Raw genomic sequence first — 24401 nt, 5'->3', positions numbered from 1 at the left:
TGTAGGTCTTGGCCAAGCCAAGTCATGGGGGGCAAGAGCAGGAGAGCCTGGTGCATTCTGGGTACAGTAAGGGGTGTAAATGTGTAAGAGTTTGCAAAAGGTCTCTCTCCAGTGTGACCAGAGCCCACTCCTCCAGAATGGGGAGAGACGAGAGGGCACGTCACTCAAGGCTTCAAGTATGGCCTGGAACTGATGGGGAGCCGCTGCAGGCTTTAGCAGAGTCAGTGCCTCAGTGAGAAGTTGCTGGCAGTAGGGTGGAGGGTGAGCTCTGTCCCAGAAATAGTTCCAGAGGGCCTGGGTGGAGGGAAGGTCTTTACCAGTGGCCAGTGGAGGCCCCTGAAGCATCTGTTTTTGTGTGGTGACCAAATGTGATCTTTGTGTTCCTACTGTGAGGGACCCAGCCCAGTTGTCTCCAGCCACATCTCCAGATGTTCCCATGTCATTTATTATTGGACCAAATTGGCTCCCAACCAGCGGTTTCTTGAGTTGAACCCCAGCTGCCACATGGAATGCGCTCTGTGTTGTGTGCGGTTGGGTGAGGAGGAGGAGGGGGCCTAGCAGATGTTCTGTTCCGATGGTGGCGGGCATGCCTTGTGCCCAGAGCCGCTAGACACAGCACAGCCACCTGCCTTGTATGCAGCCCAAAGGAGAGGATGCCGTTTCTGAAAGATGACAAGAGCTACTCACATGTTCACTGTAAACTTAGTTGCTTGATACCTAGCCTGGGCATCGTGGCACTTTGGGGTTTAGCAACCCCCAAACACACCCCCTGGATGAGCGGCTGACAGTGTGAACCCAGCTGGAATGCATCGAAGACCTTCCTGTGTTCGATGCCAAGTGGCCGTGGCAAGCTTGCAGCCATTAAATGCTGGCATGGGAAGCAGGCCAGCTGAACAGCATCTCTCCAGATGCTATATTTCTTCTCACTCTCCCTTCCCTCTTCCGTCCTTGCTGCTCGTCATGTTTGTGGAATGATTACTGTTATAAAAGAAAACAGGCCAAAGGAGAAGATCTGTATATGGGCTGAGCAGCTGCCTTTTCGCCCCCTCCTGACCCTCCTTTCCACCCGGTCATCTTTGTCCCCTCTCCCTCCTTCTCCTTCCATATGTGTACTTGCTGAGTCCTGCTGTGAACATTAGTGATTTACTGAAAGTGGGCCCTGGGCGTTGCGGGCCCAGCCAGCCTGTGGGTGAGGGGGTGGGGTCTCCTGTTTGTTCTGTCCTTCACTCAAAGTTGTCCATTTGGGAACCATCCAGTTGCTCGTGGACAGCTGAGATGGGGGTGGCAACCCAGCTGGAGCCCGAGGATTGCTTTGTCCAGCCCCATGTCTTCCCTAACACACACACGTGTCTGTTCAGATTATAGGTCCCATAGCCTTCCTGGGTCTACATGAGCCACCACAAAATAGGAAACCCACATTTATTGAGTGCCTACTATGTACTAGTCATGGTATGGGCATTTTCATATGCACGATATCACTTCATTTCTACAAATCACACGATAGATGGTATTATTTCCAATTTATGCCTGAGGGGAAAAGTCAAGGCTCAAAGAGGTTAAACCATTTTACCAAAGTTCCACAGCTAATGCCTGGTGGCATGGCTGGACCCGATTAGGAAGCTTTTTCTTCCGAGACTCTTCCACATCCCCAGTGGATTGGGTGCTGGGGAAGAAAAAGAAACCCATGGCGAGAGCAGGAACAGACCCCCCATTAACAGCTCAAGGAGGCATATGCGTGAGGCCCAGCCTCAAGGACTGGCAGATCTTAGGGTGGAGCTGGCCCCACAAGGCTGTTAATAAATGCAAAACTCTCCAAAGCCCCATGGGTGCAGGGACAAAGGAGGGATGTCCCCAGTGTGCTCTGTGGAAAGGCAGTCACTTGGCTTTTTGGAAGGTTGACACCTTATGGGTTTTGTTTTTTTTTTCCTAGAGGTGGAGAGAGGGCAATAGAGTAGGAAGAACTGGGTAGGTTTGGACCTTTTGCCACATAGAGCATTATGTCTTGCATAAAATGTCAGTCTGGTTCTGAGTTGTGGGATTTCAGAGGCAGCCTGGTGAGTTTCCTGAAACCTGGGAAAGGGCTGGAATGGTATTTCCAGGTGCCTGAGCCACTGAGAGCAGTGACTGGTGGTGCCTGGGCTGCCGCAGGCCCCACCTGCGTGGGACAGCTAGCCTTCACCGCCTGGGTCTTTGAGCAGCTGGGGAGGGGGCTTTCCCTGCCCCTCTTATTTTCTTGGGGACATAGTTAACAGGGCAGGTGGGTGTGATGACGGGTTGGTTTCCTAGTTTGGGAACTCGGCACCCCTGTGAAGAGCATCCAACCGTCAGTCATGGCAGAGAACTCAAGGTCATCTGCTCATCCGTATGTTCCACAGGTTAGGTCACCTGGGGCCATGGAGAGCAGGTATGAGCAGGATATGGCGCTAAGCCTTCTCCTGGGCCTTGGAGGTGCAGCCCAGGGTTTCTTTGTGCTGTGTTGGGCTGCCCCACCTTGATGTCAGGAATTAGGTTCTACAGCCAAGAGTCTTTTATGAAATCTCACACCTGTCTTACTTCGCAGGTTCTCCAAACCTATCCCCGAATCCGATGTCCCCAGCACACAGTAACTTGGGTAAGTGTCTGCTCCTTTGTATGATCGTTGCCCCTGTAGCTGTAGCCCCGGCAGGTGGCCCATGTGGGGAGGGGTTCAGAAGGTGAGGCTCCACCCCAACCCCCCACCATGGACCAGCTCAGCCCATCAGGTTTCAGGTTACAGGGATTCTGGGGTCACCCACCTAACAGGCAATCTGAGAACAGTGGTGTCAGGTATGCCAGATTCGTGTTTCTCCTTGGTGGCGCGTAGACGTGAGTGAGTGAAAATTTCCCAAATCTTGTGCTTAGGAGCCAAGAGTCCATGGTCAGCCAAGCATGTGTGCGTGCGTGCGTGCGCGCGTGTGTGTGGCTGGAGGCAAAGCCTTGGGCAGCGGACTCCAGCCCCAGACTTTCATAGACTTGTTTCAGATGCACTTATTCGGATTTTATCTGAGCGTTTCATCTTACAATGATGTAGTTTTTATTTAAAACAGCCACATATAAAGAACATGATAAAAAAGCAAAATTGCCCACAATCTCTTCACCCAAATCCACTGTTTTTGTTTTATCGCAGTCCTTCTGATGTTTGTGGATCAAGCATAGATATTTGTGCCTGGCCATTGAGATCACAGCGCATATCCATGTTTTCGGTTTTTCTCCTGTGTGTGGTTCTTGATAAACACATTTCCATACTTTGATGCCTCATTTATCATTCTGCATCAGCTCGTGGTGTTTTGGAGCAGCTGGACCATCATTTCCATACTTTCCCTCAGCCATTGGGCTTCTGGGTCCGTTTTTCTGAGATTTGCTTTTCTGCTCCAGTGTGGGGCCTGCTAAAGTGCTCAAAGCAAATGAAACATCCGTTCCATTTTTATTGAGGGAACTGTTTTATGTACTGGTCTGGTAGTTTTAGAAAAATGTGAGTTTGATTTTGTTTTGGCTTTTATTGCTGGGGTTTAATGTGTGGCTCAGGAAAAGAAATAGTTAATATCCAAGCTTGGTGAATCAGAGGGGATTGGCCTGTCTTTTGTTTCCAGTTGTTTCCAGTCCTTGACTGATAGCATCAGATGAAGAAAGTCATCCTTTGGAACACTGGGAGATGCCTGAAAACCCTGTAATGTAGGCTGACAAGTGGGCAGTGGGAAGTGTGACTTTGAGAGATCAGTCTTAACATCTTGGTAAAATAATATCACTGTGGGTGTTGGGCTTTATAGAGGGAAGGTCAAATTCTATGTGAGAGGACTGATTGAATTATTAAAAACAAACTTTGAAGGCTAGAAGCCATGTTAACACTTGAGAAATTAAAGGCCATGATTGTGAACCTGACTCTGAGCTTTGGCCTTAGTGGTTGACTGGTTTGGATTTAATTTTACCCCACCGTGGCCACGGCAGCACTTTCTCTCCACAGAGTTTGGAGCAGGCTCACCTTTGAAACCCGCTTCCTGACTCAGGATTCAGACTCACAGTGGCCCAGGGGGTTAGCCTGCTGTGAATTTCTATTTGCATTGTGTGGACCAGGACCGCAGGATGGTTCTTGAATTTGGACCCAAGGCAGATGCCCTATTCACAGATTTCTCCCTCCCCACTGCCCCATACCTCAGGCCCCTTGTCTGAGGGTTGAGGATTCTTACGTCATTTCTTCCAAAGGTAGCAACAGCCCCCGAGCTGGGCAGGCAAAGAGTGGGTGCCACTCTGCTGGGAAGATCTGAATGGGGGGACGAGTCAGTGGACGAGTCAGGGTTAGGACTCATGGTGAGACATGGATGCTGACAGGCCTTACTTCCTCTGTTTGATGAGCCCTCGCACCCCCACCTTCACCCATTTAAAACTGTTGGCTTCATTCCACCCATAAAACTTCATAGACTCTTGGCAGTATAGCTGGAAGGGGAGGAAATGACAGTGATGACGGTGGCAAACATTTTTTGAGAATTTGCTGTGTCCTGGATGTTGTTCAGTGTTTCCTACCAGTCTTCGTGACACCTGTATAAGGTGATGGTGTAACTCTCCATTTCTCATATTAGGAAAGCAAGGGGCAGGCTGCTTGACTAACTTGTCCCAGGTCACATAGCTAGTAAGCGGAGAAGCTGGCTCTGAGCTCAGGCCTTCAGGATCCGAAGTATGAGCCCCCTTCTGCAGCAGGGCACTGCCTTGCTGGGTCATGCAGACCAGCTTCCCTTGCCCACCGCCTTACTCAGAAAAACAGTGCTCAAGAAGGGCATTAATTAACTTACAGTTTGGGACAGAAGTAAGGTTGAGGATTATGTCCCATGTGGTCCCCACGTACGAACCCTGCCTACCTACCTGTCTCCTCCTCAGTCACTCATTCCCCAGGCACTTCCTGCCTAGTGGCTGTGTGCCAGTCCAGGTCGGGGGGATCAGAAGGGGACTCACAGACCCTGCCACCAAGGTGCTTGTGGCCTTGTTGGGATAAATGAGGCAGGACCCTACATAAGTATAAAACAAGAAGTAAGTGCAGATGGAGCACCCTGAGGGGGCAGAGGAGGTAACGGTGGTGTTCCAGCGGGGCCAGGCTTGCCAGCGTCTCCTCTGTATTAACTCATTTAGTCAACATGAGCCGAGTCCCAGTATGTACTGACCCTGGGGCTCTAGAACTGGGAATGACACTTAGGGTTCAAGGTCTGGTGGAGTGGCTGGAGGGGTCCATGTCCACCAGTGATGCATTGTGCCAGATGCCAAGGGATCAAGCACAGAGTGGGGAGGAACTGGATGCGACAAGGAGGAAGGTGCCGGATGGGATGGGAAGAGCTCAGAGCTGTGGCGACATGTGTGAGCTGCACCCTGAAGGACAGACAAGTAGGAAACCGTGAGGAGAGAAGGAGGAAAGGACATTGCAAACGGAGGGAATGGCGTGAGGGGGCAGGTTGAGCTCTGAGGAAAGCTGGTGTTGTGGTTGGTTGGCATGTCGAGAGGCGCAGTGGAGGGACGAGGCTGAGAGGGCTCATGGGGCCCTGAGAGTCGATCCCTGGATGCTGTACTTAGTTAGCCCCATCCGACCTGCAGAATCAAGTCATTGGTGGGCTTTGGTGGTGGAGGTGTGGTTACCTGATGGCAACTTCATAAAGATTAATCTGGCCACTGTGTGGAATTTACATTCTAGGGAAAATTACTGGATGCCAAATAATAATAATAATAAAACCCAGAAAGAAAAAAAGAAAAACCCACTTAGGAAGCTGTTGCACGGAAGAGGCTGAGGTGAATGCTTTAGAAAAATGACAGTGGGGCTAGGAGAGGACATTTGAGAGAGAGTCATGAATCAGAAGGATTTACTGACCAGCTTTAGCTGGCAAGGCTTCTTAACCGAGGCAGGACACCCAGGAGATGGGATGGGTTTGGGCTGGAAGGTGACGGTGAGTTGCCTTTGCTTCCTGTGTCCAGGAAGCAGCTGGACAGTTCGGAGAGAGGTCGATGCTGGAGGTAGGTGACAGCCTTTCCCAAAGTGGGGTCAGAGAGACAGGATTTTGTCATCAAGTAAGTTTGGAAAGCCTGTGCTGTCCCCTTTCATGAGGCCCCCAAGGCACTGGCAGAGTAAAGCCTCTGAGAAGTCCTGCAGAAAGGAGGCCTGTCTGATCAGCATTTCTCCCACGGATCTGACCACTGTTCCATCACTGTTGTCCTATAATCCCACTGACCATCCAGAGATCTCACTTTGGAAATACTGACTACGGTTCGGCTGAAGTCTTAGGAGTGGTTGAATTCAGCGGAGAGGCAGACCCAGTTCATGAAAGAAAGAGTCAGAGACAGACCAATGGGGGGCCCCTTGAGAGAAGGAGAGGGTTGAAGAAGAGGCTGAGGGTCAGGTGAAGGATGGGGCTACAGCAGTCGGAGGGGAGGGAGGTGCTAGGGAGGCCCTGCAGAGATGCAAAATGAGGTGTTAGAAGAGGCCTAGAATTTGACTTCAGGAGTTCAAGGGCATCCTTTCGAGAGCAGGTGTGGGGAGAGATGAGGGCTGAAGTTGGTCAGCTATGGGCTGAAGGGCAAATAAAGGGTGAGGGTGGGAGGGAGCCTGCAGCAGCAGCCTCTGGATCCCTTCTTTCCGGCCAGTACCCCAGGCCCGGTATGTCCCAAACAGTAGGGTGCTGACAGGACACAGCGAGTCCTTCCTACAGAAAGATGGCGACATCTCAGGCATCTGATTACTTCTTGTAAAGAAATTATTACACAAAAAGAATAAAGCACCTGACTCCTTTGTCATTTCCTCCCCACTCTGGGCAAAGGCTCGGGCCTTCTGCCCCAGTAAAGTCGCCTTGGGTGACTCGCGGGAGCCCCAGTGTGTGGTTGAGAGCCAGCGCAGCCTCCTCCCAGAGCTGCGGGAGACCCCAAGGCTTTGCTGTTCAGGGAAGGGGTGTGAGCAGGTGGTGTTCCTGTTATTACGCTGTGCTGGGTGAGTCACCTGGAATTTCCTAAGCATCTAAGTCCGAAGGACTGGGGCAAATGGAGGGGAAAGAGGGAGGTGGGGAGAAAGGAAAAAGGTAACGAGCTGGATCCTGCTGGTGAGTAAGTTATTCTCTGCTTTTAAGTGAGACATTTCGGGATGGGCCTTGACCGAGGGACACAAGGTACCAGGGCGTGCCCTGGAGCAGCCACTGAGCTGGAGTTTAAGGAGGCGATGGTTTCTCAGAGAGCCTGGGGCAGGGGGTGCTTCCTCTCCTGCCAGGAGAGAGGGGCCCGGTGGCAGGGCAGCAGGAAGACCCCCTGGCCCCTGACAGAGGACAAGGGCCCAGTTCCAGGTGTCTTCACGCTGCTGCACAGGCTTTTTCTAAGGCCTCCTCTCAGGATCTGATCTTCCGTAAACTTGGGAACCCAAAGGTGTCCTAATGACAGGAAGTCAGCTGCCGCTCGGTACCCTCACATTCCTGAGTGTCCGGCTCTGAGACTTTGCCCTTGACCTCGGTCTCAGTAAACTGGTCCCAGGCTGAAAGTGCGTGGGGTTTCTTTTGTGTGCACTTTGGCGTGTTGCCCACGTCTTTAGTGAGATAGGTTGGAATTGGCGTCCTGGATGACACAGCGGGCCTGGGTCCGTAGAAACTAACGGACAGAGGTGGCTCAGACATAAGGGGCCACCCTTCCTCGAGGGGTCAGACAGGGCTTCATAGCCACGTGAGCTGGGCCTTAACGGTTGGGGATGGGCAGCCCAGGCAGAGAGAACGGCAGGACTGAGAGATGGCAGCGTGAAGACACGTGGGGCTGGAACTGGAGCCTCCTGGCCTGGGGTAGAGCTGCTTCCACAGCGAGGAGGCCCGGAGGGAGCCCGCCGCTCAGGTTTGCCCTTTAGCCTTGCAGCGAGCGTCGTGCTCCTGGCCTCTGCCCACCCCGTTTTCGGTTTATAGTAGAAAGTTAATTTCCCCCCTGGCCTCCCCCTTCCTTTACCGGATTTGGATTTCTTGCACATGTTTTTAATAGGCATCCCTTAATCCAAGTGTTGCCTTCTGGGTTTTATTCTGTTTTCTTTTCCTTAAACAAAACAGAAAGTCAATGCCAGCTTGGAATCGGGCTCAAAACTGAAGCCAGCCAATGCGTAAGGCTGGCAGGGGGCCAGTCATGAATTAAGTGCCCCATGCCACTCGAGAAGTCTGGCCGACACCGCCCCGGTGGGGGCAGGGGGCCGAGAACGGCTGGAGCTGGAGGTTCCTGTGTCTTTAACACCTCTGCTCCAGGAACAGAGATTAGCACAGACTCAGCAGTCTGGCTGGGAGCAGGGCTGTTTGAAGGGAAGGCCTTGGGCTCACACCATTATCCACCATCCCAGGTGTGCCAAGCCCTTGGCCTGGAGAAGCACAACCATTGTCCATTGGGGCAAGTTACCTTATTCCTGTAGAGTCGGAGCCTTTGAGTGGCATGTCTTCAGGTTCTTTTAAAGATGCAACCTTATGTCAAATCATTTCTGCATTTCTTGGGAAACTCTCGAAACCAGGGCTGGCTGACTTGATTGGTGTAGGGGAGGGGTTACCACCTGACAGACTTCTTTTAAGATTTAGTGCTGAGACAAGCTTTGTTTCCTCTGCAGAACTAGTAAGAATTCTGTCCACCAACCAGAGAATTATAGCATATATGCTCCCTTTTTGTCTTGTCCGCTAGGAAGCTCAGAGCCAAGTTGAGGGTTCTTACAGTAGCTGTAATCTCATGTATAGCCTTCTATTTTCCAGGGTCCTGACTTTTTGTTTCTCTTGTACTTCACCAGGATGTGGATAAGTCCTGTGGTGGGAAAGAAATGAGGGCGTATGTGAAGTTTAGAAATGAAGTGCCATTCAAGGCAGAACTCAGAGGTGGTGATCTTACTTTTAAGTCTGCAGCTCCTCTTGCAGAAGTGCCTTGAGGAAACAGCTGAGGGGTGATGGGAGGGAGAGAGGTGGAAGGAAGGACTGGCTTTTAATTGTTTGCAGAGAATAACAAATGTGCAGCTGGGGGTGCTGCTCAAGTTCGGACCTGAGGTCCACTGGTCCAAACAGCCCTCTCTGAAATGGCAGCTTCCAGCCCATCTTGGCCTGACTGCGCTACTCCTTCAAACTAGCATCTTCTTAATTATGTGTCAGGCTCCTGCGTCCAGCATTTTCCACAGCACTGTCCAGTGTGTGTCTGCAAGTTGCAGAGACGTTTGGATAAGGGCTCAGATCTGCTTGGGAGGGCCTCTTGGGCTAGGTCCCTAAGCCCCTCTCTGATTCTAAGGCATGTTAAACCCACACTTCTCCAGAGCGAGGTTCCAGAACCATGTGACGCGACGGGTGGTCTCACGGCTGTTGGTAGGTGGGCTGTGCCAGTGTTCCTGGGGACGTAGCTGTCTGTCTTCTGCCTGGACTAAGTGCAGAGGGTACTGGACAAGGATTTATAATTTGGGGAGAGGATCTGTTCTGTTCTGCACTTTGCTGGGGAAACCAGGGCCAGCCCAGGTCAGCCACAGCTGCACCTTCAGGCCTACTCATACCAGAAGCACAGTGACCTAGGAGTTCTGCTTCGGATGTCCTCTAGTACTCTGCAGATACTCTTCAGACCAGGAAACGGAGGCCAGAGAGGGAGGTCACATCAGCACGGTCACACAGCAAGATCAGCAGAGCCCACCTGTGGTACAGTGGTGGCCCATAGCCCTTCCCCGGTACCTCTGGCCCTGACACGTTGCCCGACCACTTTGAATACTTGAATTGCACTTGGATTTATTTATTTTTTAAGGTTTCCAAAGCAACACAGCTCACATTTTAGTGACCACATTGTTTAGAATATAGCTTATCTCATTGGAATGTTGAAGCATCCAGCAAAGCCTGAGCCGGACGTGGCCGACATGGCTCAGCTCAACCTCAGGGCACAAGCCACAGGCCACAGTCACTCCTGCCCCATCACCTCGCATACCACTGAGCTGCTTAGATCTCCTGTCTTCCTTCCCTTCCCTCTCTTTCTGGGAAGAGAGGAAAGGGGCAAGGACACTTTGTCCCTCTTATGATGGAGGTCAGGACAGGAACAGGATGTTCTCAAGTTCAAATAATCAAAGTTACTATAATTGTTGTTCACACCATTTCTTGAGTGTTTGGTGCATGCTCTGTACCTCATAGGAGTTATCTCAGTCCCTTCACAAACAGCGCCTGGTAGTGGAAAAGATTCTCCCCTCAGGTTGTTGGGGTCAGGAGACGTGGAAGCTGAAACTGAGGGTTTAACTGGTTTGCTCAGTCCCACAGCTAGTCCTGGCCGGAGCAGAGTGAACTCTGGCCCACCTGGCTTTACAGTTTGTGCTCCATGACCTGCTTAACATCTAGGGCAATAGTCTTTGACCAGGGGCTGTTTGTCCCCCAGAAGACCTCTTGCAATGTCTGGGGACATTTCCTTTTGTCACAGCTTAGGAGGATGAGATGGGTGGGTGCTACTGGCATCTCATGGGTACAGGCCAGGGATGCTGCTGACCATCCTGTAACATACAGAATCCCCCTCCCCCCAAACAAAGAAGTGTCCAGCCCAAAGTGTCACTAGTGCCACGGTTGAGAAACTTGATCTGGGTGTCCTGACTCTCCAGATGACACTTTCTGGGTGTGTGTTGAGTGCCAGGATGGATGTGAGTTTCTGCTCTGCAGTGCTTCCCATGCGTGGTGGCAGCCTTGCCCTTAGAAGGGATCATGGTCATAGACCCTAGAAGGAGATTAGGGCCACTTTGCCCTGCAGGGGCACCCAGGCCTCTCTCAGAACAGCTTCTGATTTTTCCTTCTTGGGCTTTACACACTTTCAAAGATCCGGTGAGCAGAGGCCCCTGTGGGTTCTTGCCCCAGGAAGTTGCCTGGCAGGCAGGAAGCAGGGGTCTCAGGCCAGGGCTGAGACTTGGCCTGGCAAGCCCTTCCTGTCCCTCACCAGCTCCCATAATGGCACACTTAAGTCACCATGCGACTCCAAATATGTGTCAGAGCCAGACTGAGTGATCCAGGCTGGAGGTCTGGATGGAAGGGTGAGAATGAGCAGGGGACCCCCTGATTCTCCAGCCTGTGGGTGGGATCCAGGTAGGCAGGGAGCGGGATGTGGCGGAACTCGGTGCCCCTAGCCAGGTGGGACAGTGCAGTGCAGAGGCGGCTGGGAGAGGCTGGTCTGGGGCACTGATGTAAGTGAGGAGTGACGCATGCGGCCCAGGGCTGAGGTGAGAGGTGATGCCAGGTGGGCAGGAGGAGGACAGGGGCCGCTGGGGAGCCTGTAATGGATGGAGGTGACAGGAAGGCTAGGGAGTCATGTGCAATCACATGAGGGGAAACCTCTATTTCAGGGGTTCCTGACTCTTCTAAGAAAGAGAACCAACCCCTCACAAGATGGCAGTTTTGTTCTGGGAAGCCCTTTAATTGAGACTACAGACTGATAACTAGGACAGACACAGAATTTCTCTTAGGCGAGTTTGTGTCTTAGCCACTCCCACAGATGGCATCTGGATATATCCAGAGCATAGTCTCTGGAATGAGAGAGGTGGACCCAGTCCACTCTGTAGACAGCCTGGTGCCTGTGTGGTCGCCAACACTGAGCACAGCACAGAGCCCCCTGGGCTGCGTCATTGTAAAGGCTTGGACGCTGCTGCTTGACAGGCTAGGCGTTGGCCCAAGACCAGGCACAGCCAAGGCAGAAAGCCCTTTTGGAGGCAGAGATCAGCATGGGTTACTTAGGGGACCTTGGAAGAGAGGCTGGGAAGTAACCGCGTAGATGGCTTGGCCCTACCACAGTGAGCGCGCTGAGCCTGGCCAGTGGGTTTGCCCCAGTGCTGGTCGGTGCCTAGCCCTCTTTGGGTTTGGCCCAGCACCTCCTTGAAAACTGCTTCAACCCAAGGCCAGGCCAGGCGGGGTAGGGCGTTTGTGAGCTAAAACTAAATGAAGTGTGGCAGGGCTGGGGGAATACTTCTCCAAACACCTGAGCATTGTGTCCCACTGGATCCTGCAAGTTTTAGACAACAAAAGGCATGAGGGCAGGGATTATGATACCCTCTGAGAAGTAGAGAAACAGTCTTCTGGAGCATCCATGGAGGAGCAAGGGCCTGGGCGCCCCACTGACCAGCGCCTGGCCTGTCTCCTAGACCTGCAGCCCGTCACCTACTGCGAGCCAGCCTTCTGGTGCTCCATCTCCTACTATGAGCTGAACCAGCGCGTCGGGGAGACATTCCACGCCTCGCAGCCATCCATGACAGTGGATGGCTTCACTGACCCCTCCAACTCGGAGCGCTTCTGCCTCGGGCTGCTCTCCAACGTCAACAGGAACGCGGCCGTGGAGCTCACGCGGAGGCACATCGGTAAGAGGCAAGGGGCAACGCCTTTCCCCCAGGCCCCTCGACCCGTGGCCCCAGTGCGGCCTCTGCACAGAACTCAAACCACCCCCTCCGTGCTGTGCCTCCTGCTGGGAAACGGGGAGAGGACTCACTGCCCCATCCCCACCCCCCAAATTTTTTATTGTCTTGTTTAGGGGCCAGATAGGTAGAGTTCAGGTGGCTTGGTCATTCTCATTCAGAGCCACAGACAGATCAACTCTGAAAATGTGAAAACCACAGAAGAAAACACTTCACTTAGGGGAACAAGAAATGGAAATCTATAAGAAAGGAAACACATGCAATGCTCTTAATAAATATACACCTAAATGACTGATAGGTGGATAAGTAGGTGGTCAGTCTTGGAGGTGTGATCTTTTGTTGGTTAATTTCATACATGATTATGATTATTCTAGAAAGCTCATTACAGGTAGAAAGATAAGAACTGCCCACTGCTGGGACACCACTGCTGCTGTTCTGACTTCTGACATCCAGAGCATAGTAAAGCGCCGCATAGTTTAGAGACGATGAAGCCTTGATATTTATCACTTGGTTTGCTCATAGAACTGTCACACTAAGGCTATTCACAATTTTGTGACCCAGAGTCACTTAGAAGAGCCATAGAGATGGTGTAGTGTGTGCAGTGGCATGTTCTCCGGCATCGTCGCAGCCGTTCGTTTGTATTATATGTTGGGCATTAACAGAAGATTTCATCTGAAGAGAGGATTTTGTAGTTGAGAGAAATTTGGAAGCCATAGATCTAGACCAGTGTGCTCATTTTCAGGGAATAAATGGATGCCCAGGAAGGGGCAGAGCCCTGCAGGGGCCAGATAGCAAGTGTGACACAGTCAGTGGCAAAAATCCCCTCTCCCTGAGCCCCTGTCCTTCCCAGATGGCTTCCCCATTTTTTAACTTTAAAAAAGATACTGATCCTGAGAGTTACTTCTCTTTATACTTTTTTATATTTTAAAAATATTTCAAAAATTACTATAACAAAATAAATCTTTTTGTTCTTTTGGTCGGGGCCTTCCCACCTCCACCTTTGCCTCCCGCTCTTTTTATTTTTAAATCCTCATCCAATAATTTATTTCTATTGATATTTTAGAGAGGGAGGAGGGGGGGGAGAGAGAGGGGGGAGGGAGGACGGGGGAGAGAGAGAAACATCAATGTGAGAGAAAGCATCGATTGGTCACCTCCCACATGTGCCTGCCTGGGAATGGAACCCGCCTTAGTGTGCGGGATGATGCTCCAACCAGCTGAGCTACCCAGCCAGGGCTGCCTCCCACTCTTGATGGACATAAGGCAGAGGTTCCTCCTTGTGAACCCCAAGTCTGTCCTGTAACACTGAACCTAGAAGAAATGGGGAGCAGTGGGGGATGGGACATTTATGGGGTAAGGAGGTGAAGGAGAACCTCCAGTGGCCCGTCAGCCCGTTGTCTGGTTTCCATCCCACTTGACGTTGTGCCTGTAAAATCTCGCTCCGTTTTCCAGCCCTCTGGGCCTCTTTAGGCGCAGGAACAGAGCCCTTCCCCCCGCAGGGGAAGGGAACACCCCCGGCTGCATGGGAGCTCGTTGTCAGCGTGTTTTCGTAACTGCTTGAATTGCAGAGCCAATTTAAAAATAATTTCTGTCCATCTGGAGTGGATTTAAGAGATGAAGGGGAAGTAAATGATATAAACCTGTGGAATGTTTTAGAAAAATGCATGGAGGGCAGAAAGGTGTAGGGGTGGCATAAGTCACCCCTGCAGGGAAGGGCTCCTGGGTCTGCAGGTTTACTGAATGGATTTCTGAATCTCGGAGGGGAGGGGGCCTAGTAGTAGCAGAATACAGGTAACGCTTAGTAGGCACTCACTGTGTGTCTCACAGCAGCCCTGGGAGGTAGGTATTATTGTCTCCATCTTAACTCAGGCCCGGAGGCTGGAGTCGGTTGACTGAGGCCGTGGCTGGGCGGTGGGCGGCAGAGGCTGAGCGAGGCTGTCCCCAGGCTCCTCTATCTCACCGGCCGCCTCCTCTGGCTTTCGGAGCACAGCATCGCCCGCCACGCCCAGGTGTGGGTTCAGGCGTGGGCTCTGGGCCCCACGTGCCTGGTGAAGTTGGGAAGAGCCAGTCACTCAGAGCATCGATAGCTCTGCCCCTTGGCTCCCGCCAGCCGGCCCCGGGCCACGGTGTGGGCCAGGCACCCTGACCCGGCCTCACCCGAATCCCTCTAGGGCGAGGCGTGCGGCTGTACTACATCGGCGGGGAGGTCTTCGCAGAGTGCCTCAGCGACAGCGCTATCTTTGTGCAGTCCCCCAACTGCAACCAGCGCTACGGCTGGCACCCGGCCACTGTCTGCAAGATCCCACCAGGTAATCGCACCTCCACACCCACCCTTTCCCTGAGGTTCTCGTGCCTGGGTTGCTGGAGAGGTCACTGTTTTCCTGACCTTTTCTCCTCACCGGGGTTTGCATTGCCAACCTGGGGGTGCTCTGCCTGGGTTTTCTCTGTGCCTTACTGCCCCACAGCACTCTCCCTGACCCCCCAGGGAGCAGCCACAGCATCTAACGGGTCTCCCTTGATCCATGGGTACCCACTCAGTGCCCTGTGTGTATGGATGCTCAGGCAGTTTCCTCCCTCCCTCCTTCCTTCCTTCCTTCCTTCCTTCCTTCCTTCCTTCCTTCCTTCCTTCCTTCCTTCCTTCCTTCCTTCCTTCCTTCCCTCCCTCCCTCCCTCCCTCCCTCCCTCCCTCCCTCCCTCCCTCCCTCCCTTCCCTCCCTCCCTCCCTCCCTCCCTCCCTCCCTCTCTCCCTCCCTTCCTTCCATAAACTCGCACAGCATGCAGTGCTACAGGGGAAGGAGGGGTGCAGGAAGCCCTGCTGCTGTCTCCACAGACCTTACACACCAGCTGAGTGTACAAGACAAAGACACAAATGGGCTTAATACAAGGGAGGGTGCCAAGCATCGGGGGAGCGGCATAGATAAGGTGCTCTTGGATCCAGGTGGACAGACGCATGTAACTGTCAGGATGGATCAGGGAAGCCTTCATAGTGGAGAGGCATAGGCACAGGGCGATGGTGGGGTGAAGACTTCGAGAGTGTTCCAGGCTGATGGGACAACATGGGCAAAGGCCCCAGGGGGATGGAGGGCAGGGCACACATGGGCAGCTTTCTGGCTGGAGGTGAGGCTGTGTAGAAGACAGTCACGGGAAATGTTTAGAAAGCAGGATGGGACCAGGCCAGGGAAGGACATAAAAGCTTTGCTTTTATTTTGGAGAACAGTTGAGGGTTTTCTGAGCAGGGACAATGAATCCCACCTGTACTCCAAGAAGGGTTGTCAGGCTGTATCCCACAGGGTGGCTTGGACAGGGCCAGGCCTGGGGGGCAAGACCAGGCAGCAGGCTGATCCCATCTGAGGCCTCCTTCCTTAGAACATCGAGGCCAACAACCCCAGCCAAAGCCCACTTCTCACGTGGCGGGCAGCCACGGGGCGTGCAGCCCGAGAGCGTGGACTGACCGGCTGATAGTGTGTGTGGCCCAGTCAGGCCGTGATGCAGGTGTGGCTTGTCTTTTCCTGCCAGCTGAGTAGCGGATGATAGTGGAGGACTATGGGCAGGGTCAACTCAAGAACGCAGATACTCTGAGATGCTAACAGTGCTTTACGTTTCCCGAGCATTGTGTGGGTGCGTCTACAGACTACATTTATATCTCTGCTTTCAGTCCCCTCCAGTTATTCTGGCTCTTCAGGTGACGAGGCATATTGAGGAGACAAATTCAGAAAGGTTAAGCCACCTGCCCAAGGATACCCAGCTAGTAAAGCAGCTGAGCCAGGATGAACCTGGGACTGACTGTGACTCCCAAGTCTGGTGTTCCCGTTCTTGCTCAGCTCTGGCTGGAGCCTCCTTCGGGCCCTACCTGCCCACACTTCCCCTCCGAGAGAGCTAGAAGGGGAAGCTGGTTTGCATTCTTGGCACCCTGCCCACTCCCTTCCCCAGCCCTCCCCCCATCTTTTCGGTGAGGGCTAAGTTGGCTGCGGTGCTGTTTGTTAGCTCATAGAATGTCAGTGCTCGCTCAGGGTCCTCTGAGGCCAGCCCCACTTTATAAAGGAGACACAGGCTCTCAAAGAGAGAGTGACCAGCCCAGAATCACACAGCAAGATTAGGAGCCCATATTGGCCCATTAATAAATGTCACCTCAGCTCACCTTTTGGGCATTTCCAACATGTGCTTTTGTCTTTATTTTTCTGGTGAACACATTCCTGGCACTCAGGAGGCAGGACTTCAAACAAGAGATTTGTTATAAACTTTATTTGTGCCTGTCTCTAGTTTTACTGCCTGGAGAGTTAGACACGTACCTTCACTTTACTGTGAAAATCACCTCTACCCAGCCTGGTGCCCAGAGGCCAAAATGTGGCCCAGATCACTGACTCCCTCCTGGCCCCAATGTGAGGCGAATTCATCAGAGGAGCTGGGCCAGAGGTGCCCCAGACCCTGTGGTGAGCTTCCTGATGGGACGGCAGGCTGTAGGCTTTCAGCTGGCCCATCTCTGCCGCACTCCCTCTGTCAAATGACAAGGTGGTCATTTTTCCCCAGGTGGTTGGCCAAACCCCGTACAGCCCCGGGCATCCTTTGTTTCTCTGTTCCCTGGAGTCCTGCCTTGGTCTCTTAGCCCAGGGCAGGGCCCACCTCTCCAAACCATCTCCCTTGTTCTTGGTGGCCCACTGTACTTTCTTCCGCAGCATTCCCATAGCTCTGGGAGCTAGAGCTTGTAAGCTGATGTTTAATTCTGCCCCTCACATATGTCAGCGGCACCCCTCATTGAGGTGGTGATGGCTTCAAGGGCAGAGACTGAGTGAGCCATCCCTAACATGGGGCTGAGCGTGGCGTGTGTGTGAGTTAGGATGTTCTGGGTGACCCAGGGACAACTTTAGCCAGAAGGGAAGCACCAGACACATCCACCCTTCGTCCTCACGGGCGCTATTTCTGTTCTGTTGGCAGGATGCAACCTGAAGATCTTCAACAACCAGGAGTTTGCCGCCCTCCTGGCTCAGTCTGTCAACCAGGGCTTTGAGGCCGTCTACCAGCTGACACGCATGTGCACCATCCGCATGAGCTTTGTCAAAGGCTGGGGAGCCGAATACAGGTCAGCTCTGGCGGAGAGGGGGTTGGCAGATGGCCCAGGGCCCAGGGACTGCAGGGGGCTCACAACAGCAGAGCAGGAGCTCACAGAGACAAGCTAGGCCAGTCCTCGCCCAAAGAACAGAGACCAGGGATCAGAGAGAGGCCACAGCCTGGCAGGCTGGAGGGTGAGTCACACCAGATAAGGTAGAGCTGAGCAGTGTTGGCCCAGCGCTTCAGGCACACGTGCTCCATGTCACCCTCACCACAGCCCTGGGCGGGGACATTGCATCATCCCCGTTATATGGAGAGGGAACTAAGGCCCAGGGACCGAAAGTGACTTGCCTGAAGCCATATCGTTAGTAGAAAGGCTGAACTGAGATCATGCCCTCTTGGCTTCTTCCTCATGGTTCATTTCGGGCAGATGGGTCAAGGATGACCCTCTGCGGGAAGTCAAGTTTTCATCTCCTTGTTCCTTCCCTCCTCCTGTGGTTCCATCTCCGACTCGGGTGACTATGAGCATTTAGAATATTAAATGACCGAGAAGCAAGGAAAGGAGGGGGAGATTTGGGTAGTCATAACGAACGAAGTTTACTTACTCAGGAAAGAAACAGTGTCTTTCAGAATTTCAGATGTTGGTTTAAACCTAACACTGGTCAGGTCAGAGCTGACCTGGTCTGCTCTGCTGAGTTGCTCAGACTACTCTGGTTTGGGCTTGGAGAATCCAGTCCCTTCTCTTTCACACGTGGCCAGGAGTTTCCTGAGAGGCAGGGCTGTGTGCTCCACACCCCCCGCCCAGCCCCGGCTCCCGAGGCAGACGCGGAGGTACCCACACATCAGCGGGAGCCAGCGTCTTGCAAGTTACTCTCCCTTTTTCTTCATTTTTCCAGATGTTTGGAATCCATTTTGTTTTGCAGTCATTCTGCACCCAAGCCAAACCCATTTCAATATTGGCTCTGGGCCACCATTTATAATGAAATCCAGATGAGCATGACTTATGGAAAGTCAGATTCTCATTAGAGGATTTCGGTCCGTAAAAATCCTCCTCTTCCATTTACCATATTTTAGCTGCTGTTCCCTGTGTCCGCTCCACAGTGCCAGGGAACAGAACACCTTGGTCTTTGGGGGTCTTGCTGAAATCCAGGATGAGTGGCCAATTGAGCAATTAAAGGGGTCAGACCTCAGGAGAACTTAACACACAGCTATAAAGACCTGAGGAGATTAGCCCAGGCCCAAAGACCTAGCCCGAGGGACGTTTTAGCCTACCTTCAAGCCCCGGTGAAATCACTTGGGGAACAAGAGTTGAAAGGTTAGAAAATTAGTATATTTTTTTTAGTGGAGAAGGGAGATATTTAAAGGCGGACCCAATGGAAAAGAACCAGAGGGAGGTCCATTTGCTCTTCTTAGACTGCAGTCCTGAGGGCTACATTCAGGCACCCAGGTCAGGCGGGTGCCCCAGGATGAGTCTGCAAGCTCATTTCTAGCCCTCCATTGGGGGAAGCAAGGAGGGTGGTGCCGGGAGGCCAGTGGCCCTCAACCTGGCATCGCACCACAGCCCTCCAGCTTCGAGTGCTGGGAAGCGGCCCCTTGATGGTGGAAGCCTTTCCCTGGGGGCACTGTGTCACCATGCAGGACACAGTGCCAGCACACCCAGCCCTGTGTGGCCCACCACGTCACTGCCACCTGGCAGCACCGCAGGGCAGCCTAACTGGTGGGTGCGGCCCCTTCCCAGAACAGCCTTGCCCTCCTTCTGCCTCTTGGGCCAAGGAGAGTAAGGTTTCATCCCTTCTCTCTGTGAGGTGGCCGAGAGCAGGGCCAGGGCCCAGGCCTCTCACCTCCAGCTGGCACCAGCGCCTCCGGCCTCAGCAGATAGCCTTTGCTCAGCGGAGGCCTTTGGGAGCTCGCCTGCGAGCTGCGTCATCAACCAGCCTGAATTTAGACAAAGTGCTTTGGGGAAAAGAAACGTGTGGTGTGCCTTGGTTTTTTCCAGTAATTGTTTCATGGCTCGCTCTGCTCGTAAGATTTTCCAAAATAAGGCCATAGATGGGAATTATATCAGCACATTGGGAAACGACGGCATGCGGGCTCTGTCGGCGCTTTGTAAAAAACACCCCTCAATCAGACAGACACACGTCATCTCAGCCTACTGGGGTTGGGCCAGGTCTGGACGTCGGGGAACTGAGGTGCCCATTCAGGACAGATGGGACCCGGGAAGACCTTTGGGCTGGAGGCTGTCAGGGGCCGTCACAGCCGCAGGTGGGCCTCTAGGGTGCCCTGGAATTTGCCTTCCGTGTTTAACTCTTTAAGGGCCATCTCCTTCCCTGTCAGGAGAACCTGATTCACTCAGAGCTCTTCTTGGTTGCAAGAGTTTGCCGTGGCAGATTCAGCAAGTTATTGGCATCTCCTCTAGGGCACTTGGGGTCTAGCAAGGTGGGACTTATCTCTGGCTCTGGGAAGAAGACTGTCACCAAAGCCAGAAAAGGTGTACTGACTTATATGTGTGCCCCTCTGGACATTTTAAATATCTCCCACCCCGTTCCCTTTCCCTGTGTCTTGTAGGAGACAGACAGTGACCAGCACCCCCTGCTGGATCGAGCTGCACCTGAATGGGCCTTTGCAGTGGCTTGACAAGGTCCTCACCCAGATGGGCTCCCCAAGCATCCGTTGTTCCAGTGTGTCTTAGAGACATTGGTGTGAAGGGGGAGGGCCGGGGAGGGCGGGCTTGGGTAAAACGGCCATGAGGAGGCAGAGAAAATTGGAACTCAACTCACTCTTATCAAAGAAGAAGACATTTTTCTCCCTCAACCAAAGTGGCACCAACCTGTTCTCCAATACACAAAAGCAAACCCAGAGATGGATTTTATGAACAGCTATATCTGCTGAACACATTTGCCCTCTGGCCCCAGTGTGAAGGGCAAGAAATGGCTTCTGCTTTGGTGGCTTGAGCAAACAGGTAGTATGTCACCACCTGCCCCCTCCCCCCAATCCCTATCTTTTTTAATGACAGCAATCTGGGATGTCACTGTCCAGCAGGAAAACGGCCCTCTGTTCAGGACTGGAGTGTGGAGTTCACCTTGGGTGTTCTAGGTAGGGAAAAGCCTGCAGGGGTGTGAGCAGACCTCATGCCCAGCCCTCTGGAGCTCTCGACAAATGCCTCTTGAACTGAGCACCATGAACTCCCAGCAGTCCCTCCGCAGACCTGCACCAGAGCTGGACTGACTTGGGGTGGGGAGGGCTTGTCTGTCTCCTCCCATCAGAGCATACTGATTGATGTGAGCCAGTGTGTTCAGACCACGCAGGGACAGTGGGAGAAGTCGGTGAGAGAGACCTCTTCTTTCAAAACGCTCTTAAAATTTGTCCTTCCTCACTTGGAGCAGTTAGGAGGACCTGCTGAGGCTCAGTGCGCATGCAACGTATAGTGTATCACAATCTCAATGATTTGAATTATGTGAAGTACTCACATGAAGCGAGAGGCGTGGTGGAGCGGTGCGCAGGCTACGGCAGCACTACATTGCGTGGGTCCCAGTCGTAAGCGCTCACTTCATACTCTCATGCATTCGGCTATTGGTTTATGTAGTCAGCTGCATTAATTAAATGAACTTTATCATGTGCTCCTTAAATGTTTGTTTTATACTTAAATCCTGGGTTGGCACATTGACTGGGAAGCCAGAGTGGGACCCAGCAACTTCTCCCCTAAGGTGAAGCTTTTGCAGGTTTTGCTGAGAAGACACCTGCCAGCAGTACTGGAAGCTGAAATTAACAGAAGCAAATTCACCAAAGGGGAAAAATCTCAGGCCAACAAAGGCAAGTGAAAGGGCTATTAAAAGTTTTTTACACCTTTGAAAATTGCAGGCTTGGTGCAAAGAGGTCTGTCATCTTTCCCTTGGGGCATAAGATTATCTAGTTCACATAGAGGATTATCAGTGACAACTCTAGCAGTTATAATGTGTAATAAGTACTGCTCCCAGTGGCAATTAGTGAGAAAAATATGAATTATTTCAACTGGAAAAAAAGAGAAGAGAGCCCTTTTGCAGAATACAGCAGACAAAATTGCCACTTGCAATTGGTACTTTATTATTTGCTGCTGTTTTTGTATGAAATGACTTATCCCATATTTTTGCATGAATTTCTACCAGGAAAAATAAAGGGATTTCCTATGGAAGTCCTGTCTTAATTCCAGGTGAAGGGAAGAAAGTGTATACTTTTGGCAGGTTATCAACCTCAAATGTGACATTTCTGATGCTATATGGAGATGTTGGAGGCTTGCCGGTGCCTCACCTGCAGTATCCTACGCTTCTGAAGCTCCAGCCTTGAGGTTTCCGGGTGGGAGAGCTGTTCATCACCCCTCCTGGAGGCACAGGAAGAGACAGACCTGTGCTAGTCTCCTCGCACGGCTATTGACACAAAACCCAGACAATGCAAAGCCCCTCGTTCCACCTGAGGGCCAAATACTGTGCCTGAAGTTTGTGCCTGGTGTGAAAGGATCCGTGGACTGATGCTTACAGATGCAGAAGGCTGTCCGAACCGCCTGGATGTGCAGTCATGGTCCCGGTCAGGTCTGAGACTTGTGGTATGCATTATTCCATTGTGGTCTCTCCTAAAAGCCATGGGCAGCGGTTCCTGAGGGCCTGCATTCTCCACCTGCTACATGATCCCATGAGGGCTTCGTACGGCATGCACCTGTCCTTCAGGTACTTGGAAACTTAGCTTCAGGTACAGCCCAGTGTTGGCGATTCAGCGGTCATGTTTGGTTACATTTGGATGGTGCCTTAGAACCCTCAATGCTTTGTGCTTTTCCAAAAGCTACTTACTTGGTCTTTTTTCTTTATAGACAGCTGGAGGAGGCACTGTAAGGAAAATGTAGGTAAGCTCACCTTTGGCACCACTGAAAAATAAATCTGGTCTTACCTAGAGTTTAGGACCTGGCACCGCTCCCATCATAGAGGCTGCATAGGTGCTTTGGGGCATGTGTATTAGTGTCCTTCCTTTGTCACAAAACTAGTTTTATTTTAAAAATCCTGTTGTATGAAAGGCATTTGTACACTTAAAAACCTTCTTAAAGGACAGTTGAAAGGGGCAAGAGGAAACAAGGGGCAGTTCTAGAGGGGTGACAGTAGCTGCTGGATAGCGGTTTAAGTGTCGTAGTCCAGGTTACATGACCATGTGCATGTTGTTCCCCTGCCCCAGGCTCCCCGCCAGGTCGCCTTCACCTTGCAGCCGAGTAGCTAGCCCTGGGGCGCAGGTCCTCAGCCTCAGCACCTCCCCTGGGAGCCAACTTCTATTCCCTTTCCTCTCCTCTCCTTCCCCATCTCCCCCTTCCAAACTTTATTTAGTAACTTCAATCCTTCCAGCGCACACGTAGGTAGCGGCCCAGTGGTTCCGGTTACAGGCCTGTGCTGGAACATCATCTCAGCTGGCCAGCTTCCCGGCAGGCCGTAAAGACCTGACATTTCAGACAAGCCTAGAGTCAGGAGCAGGGACTTTGACTCTTAGAACACACATGAGGGCAAGGCTGCTGGCAGACTTTCCCATTGTCCTTATGTTGTCTGTGTTGTATTTTTTTACTGACCGTGATTATTTTTTTAAATCATTGTTAATGTATTGGAATGAGCTGTAGCACATATCTTGTGCTTAGTTTGTTTTGTTTTTTCTCCATCTCCCCTTGGCTTCCTAGAGCTTGGACGTATTCCAAGGCTAAATGCTTTTACTCAAACCACAGAAAAAGGCTTTCTTTAAGTAGTGTGTGCATGTCATGCATGTATGAGCAGTCTGGGGGAAGGCAGGTATCTGATTTCAGCCTTAGCCCCAAGTTGCCATGTCTGAGGCTCCCTGTCGGTCTCTGCAGGGTGAGAGAGAGCTCACATTAGGTTACTCTCCATAGTCCCTTAAAAGGTGAGGGAGGGCAGGAATCTGCAACAGCTCATGGGACTGTCTACCAGGGGTTACCAGTAGCAAGAGAGGGCATGAGTTTAGTTCTGGACTCTGTGCCTTACTGTGTGACTTTAAGTGGCAGAGTTGGGAGTTTTCCCCAAATCTACGTGTCCCCATTTCCCTAGAAGAAAACCTCAACAGCTATGTTGTACCATTTTTCTTTGTGTGGCATAAATGATCCCTTCAAGTAACAGTCTTCGTAATGTATATCACCCTTTTAAAGAGTATCAGCTACTTCTCAAGTGGGTGGGAAAGTAGAAAAATTTACATAGAGGACATGGATCAAAGATGAGGCATCTCTGGTGGAAGGGTGTTGGGCAGCGGGGAAAGGACCCGACATCCAGGCAGCGTTGCAGAAACAAGAACTTGCCTATCATGTAAACTGGACCGAGAAATTCTCTCTGTGATCCTGTAATTGATTTTCTTTTTTATGTTCAAGTAATGTACACTCTCACATCCTGGTGTTTTATATTTATGTAATAATTTCTTAAAACCATTCAAGACAGACAGCTATTTAATTTTCTTGAAGAAAGTTGGAAAGGTCTCTCCTCTCAAGGCCAGTGGCTGGGAAGAGCTGGAGGCACAGCCAGTTCTGAATGTGGGCAGAGGCTTTTTTTGGCTCAGCATCCAGACACACCAGCCCAGGCTCGCTAATCATGTCATAGCGTGTGACAACAGGCAGCTCCGAGGCCTCTCCCTTCCTAGGGATGAAAACTTTACATCGAGGGCTGGAGCCCCTTTCTCCAAGAAGCTTCCACTCACCCTCCTGCAACGAGGCTGTTCAGCTGGGGACACTTGGTGGGTGAGTGGCTGGGGAATAAAACACGGACGATGTTGACAACCTTCACTTCTCAGCCAGCCTGACCTTCTAATACCTTTGTAAAAAGCATGTACGTATTTATAGTGTTTTAGATTTTTCTAACTTTTGTATCTTAAGAACAGAGCACCTGGTTAAGCATTGTACTGTTAAAGATTTGTGTCCTCTGTCCTTCTCTTTCCCCTGTAAGTGCCCTTCTAATAAACTTTTCCTTGAAAAGCTCCTGCA

The 24401-nt window shown here is 51.9% G+C and overlaps 1 protein-coding gene across 1 annotated transcript in view; it reads left to right on the top strand.

The window, feature by feature from the left end:
• The window catches only part of SMAD3 (SMAD family member 3), a 113340-nt gene extending 88939 nt beyond the window's left edge, over positions 1–24401 (top strand). Inside the window, exons 5-9 of the mRNA XM_087820722.1 lie at positions 2561–2611; positions 12110–12322; positions 14545–14682; positions 17306–17450; positions 19985–24401. Coding sequence (XP_087676848.1) covers positions 2561–2611; positions 12110–12322; positions 14545–14682; positions 17306–17450; positions 19985–20108 — 671 coding nt within the window. The 3' untranslated portion in view covers positions 20109–24401. The remainder of the gene's footprint in view (positions 1–2560; positions 2612–12109; positions 12323–14544; positions 14683–17305; positions 17451–19984) is intronic.

Source organism: Miniopterus natalensis, chromosome 1, assembly GCF_054644295.1.
Source record: "Miniopterus natalensis isolate mMinNat1 chromosome 1, mMinNat1.hap1, whole genome shotgun sequence".
Lineage (NCBI taxonomy): Eukaryota > Metazoa > Chordata > Mammalia > Chiroptera > Miniopteridae > Miniopterus > Miniopterus natalensis.
The sequence above is the reverse complement of the archived record's forward strand: the minus strand, read 5'-3'. Positions and strand labels throughout refer to the sequence as shown.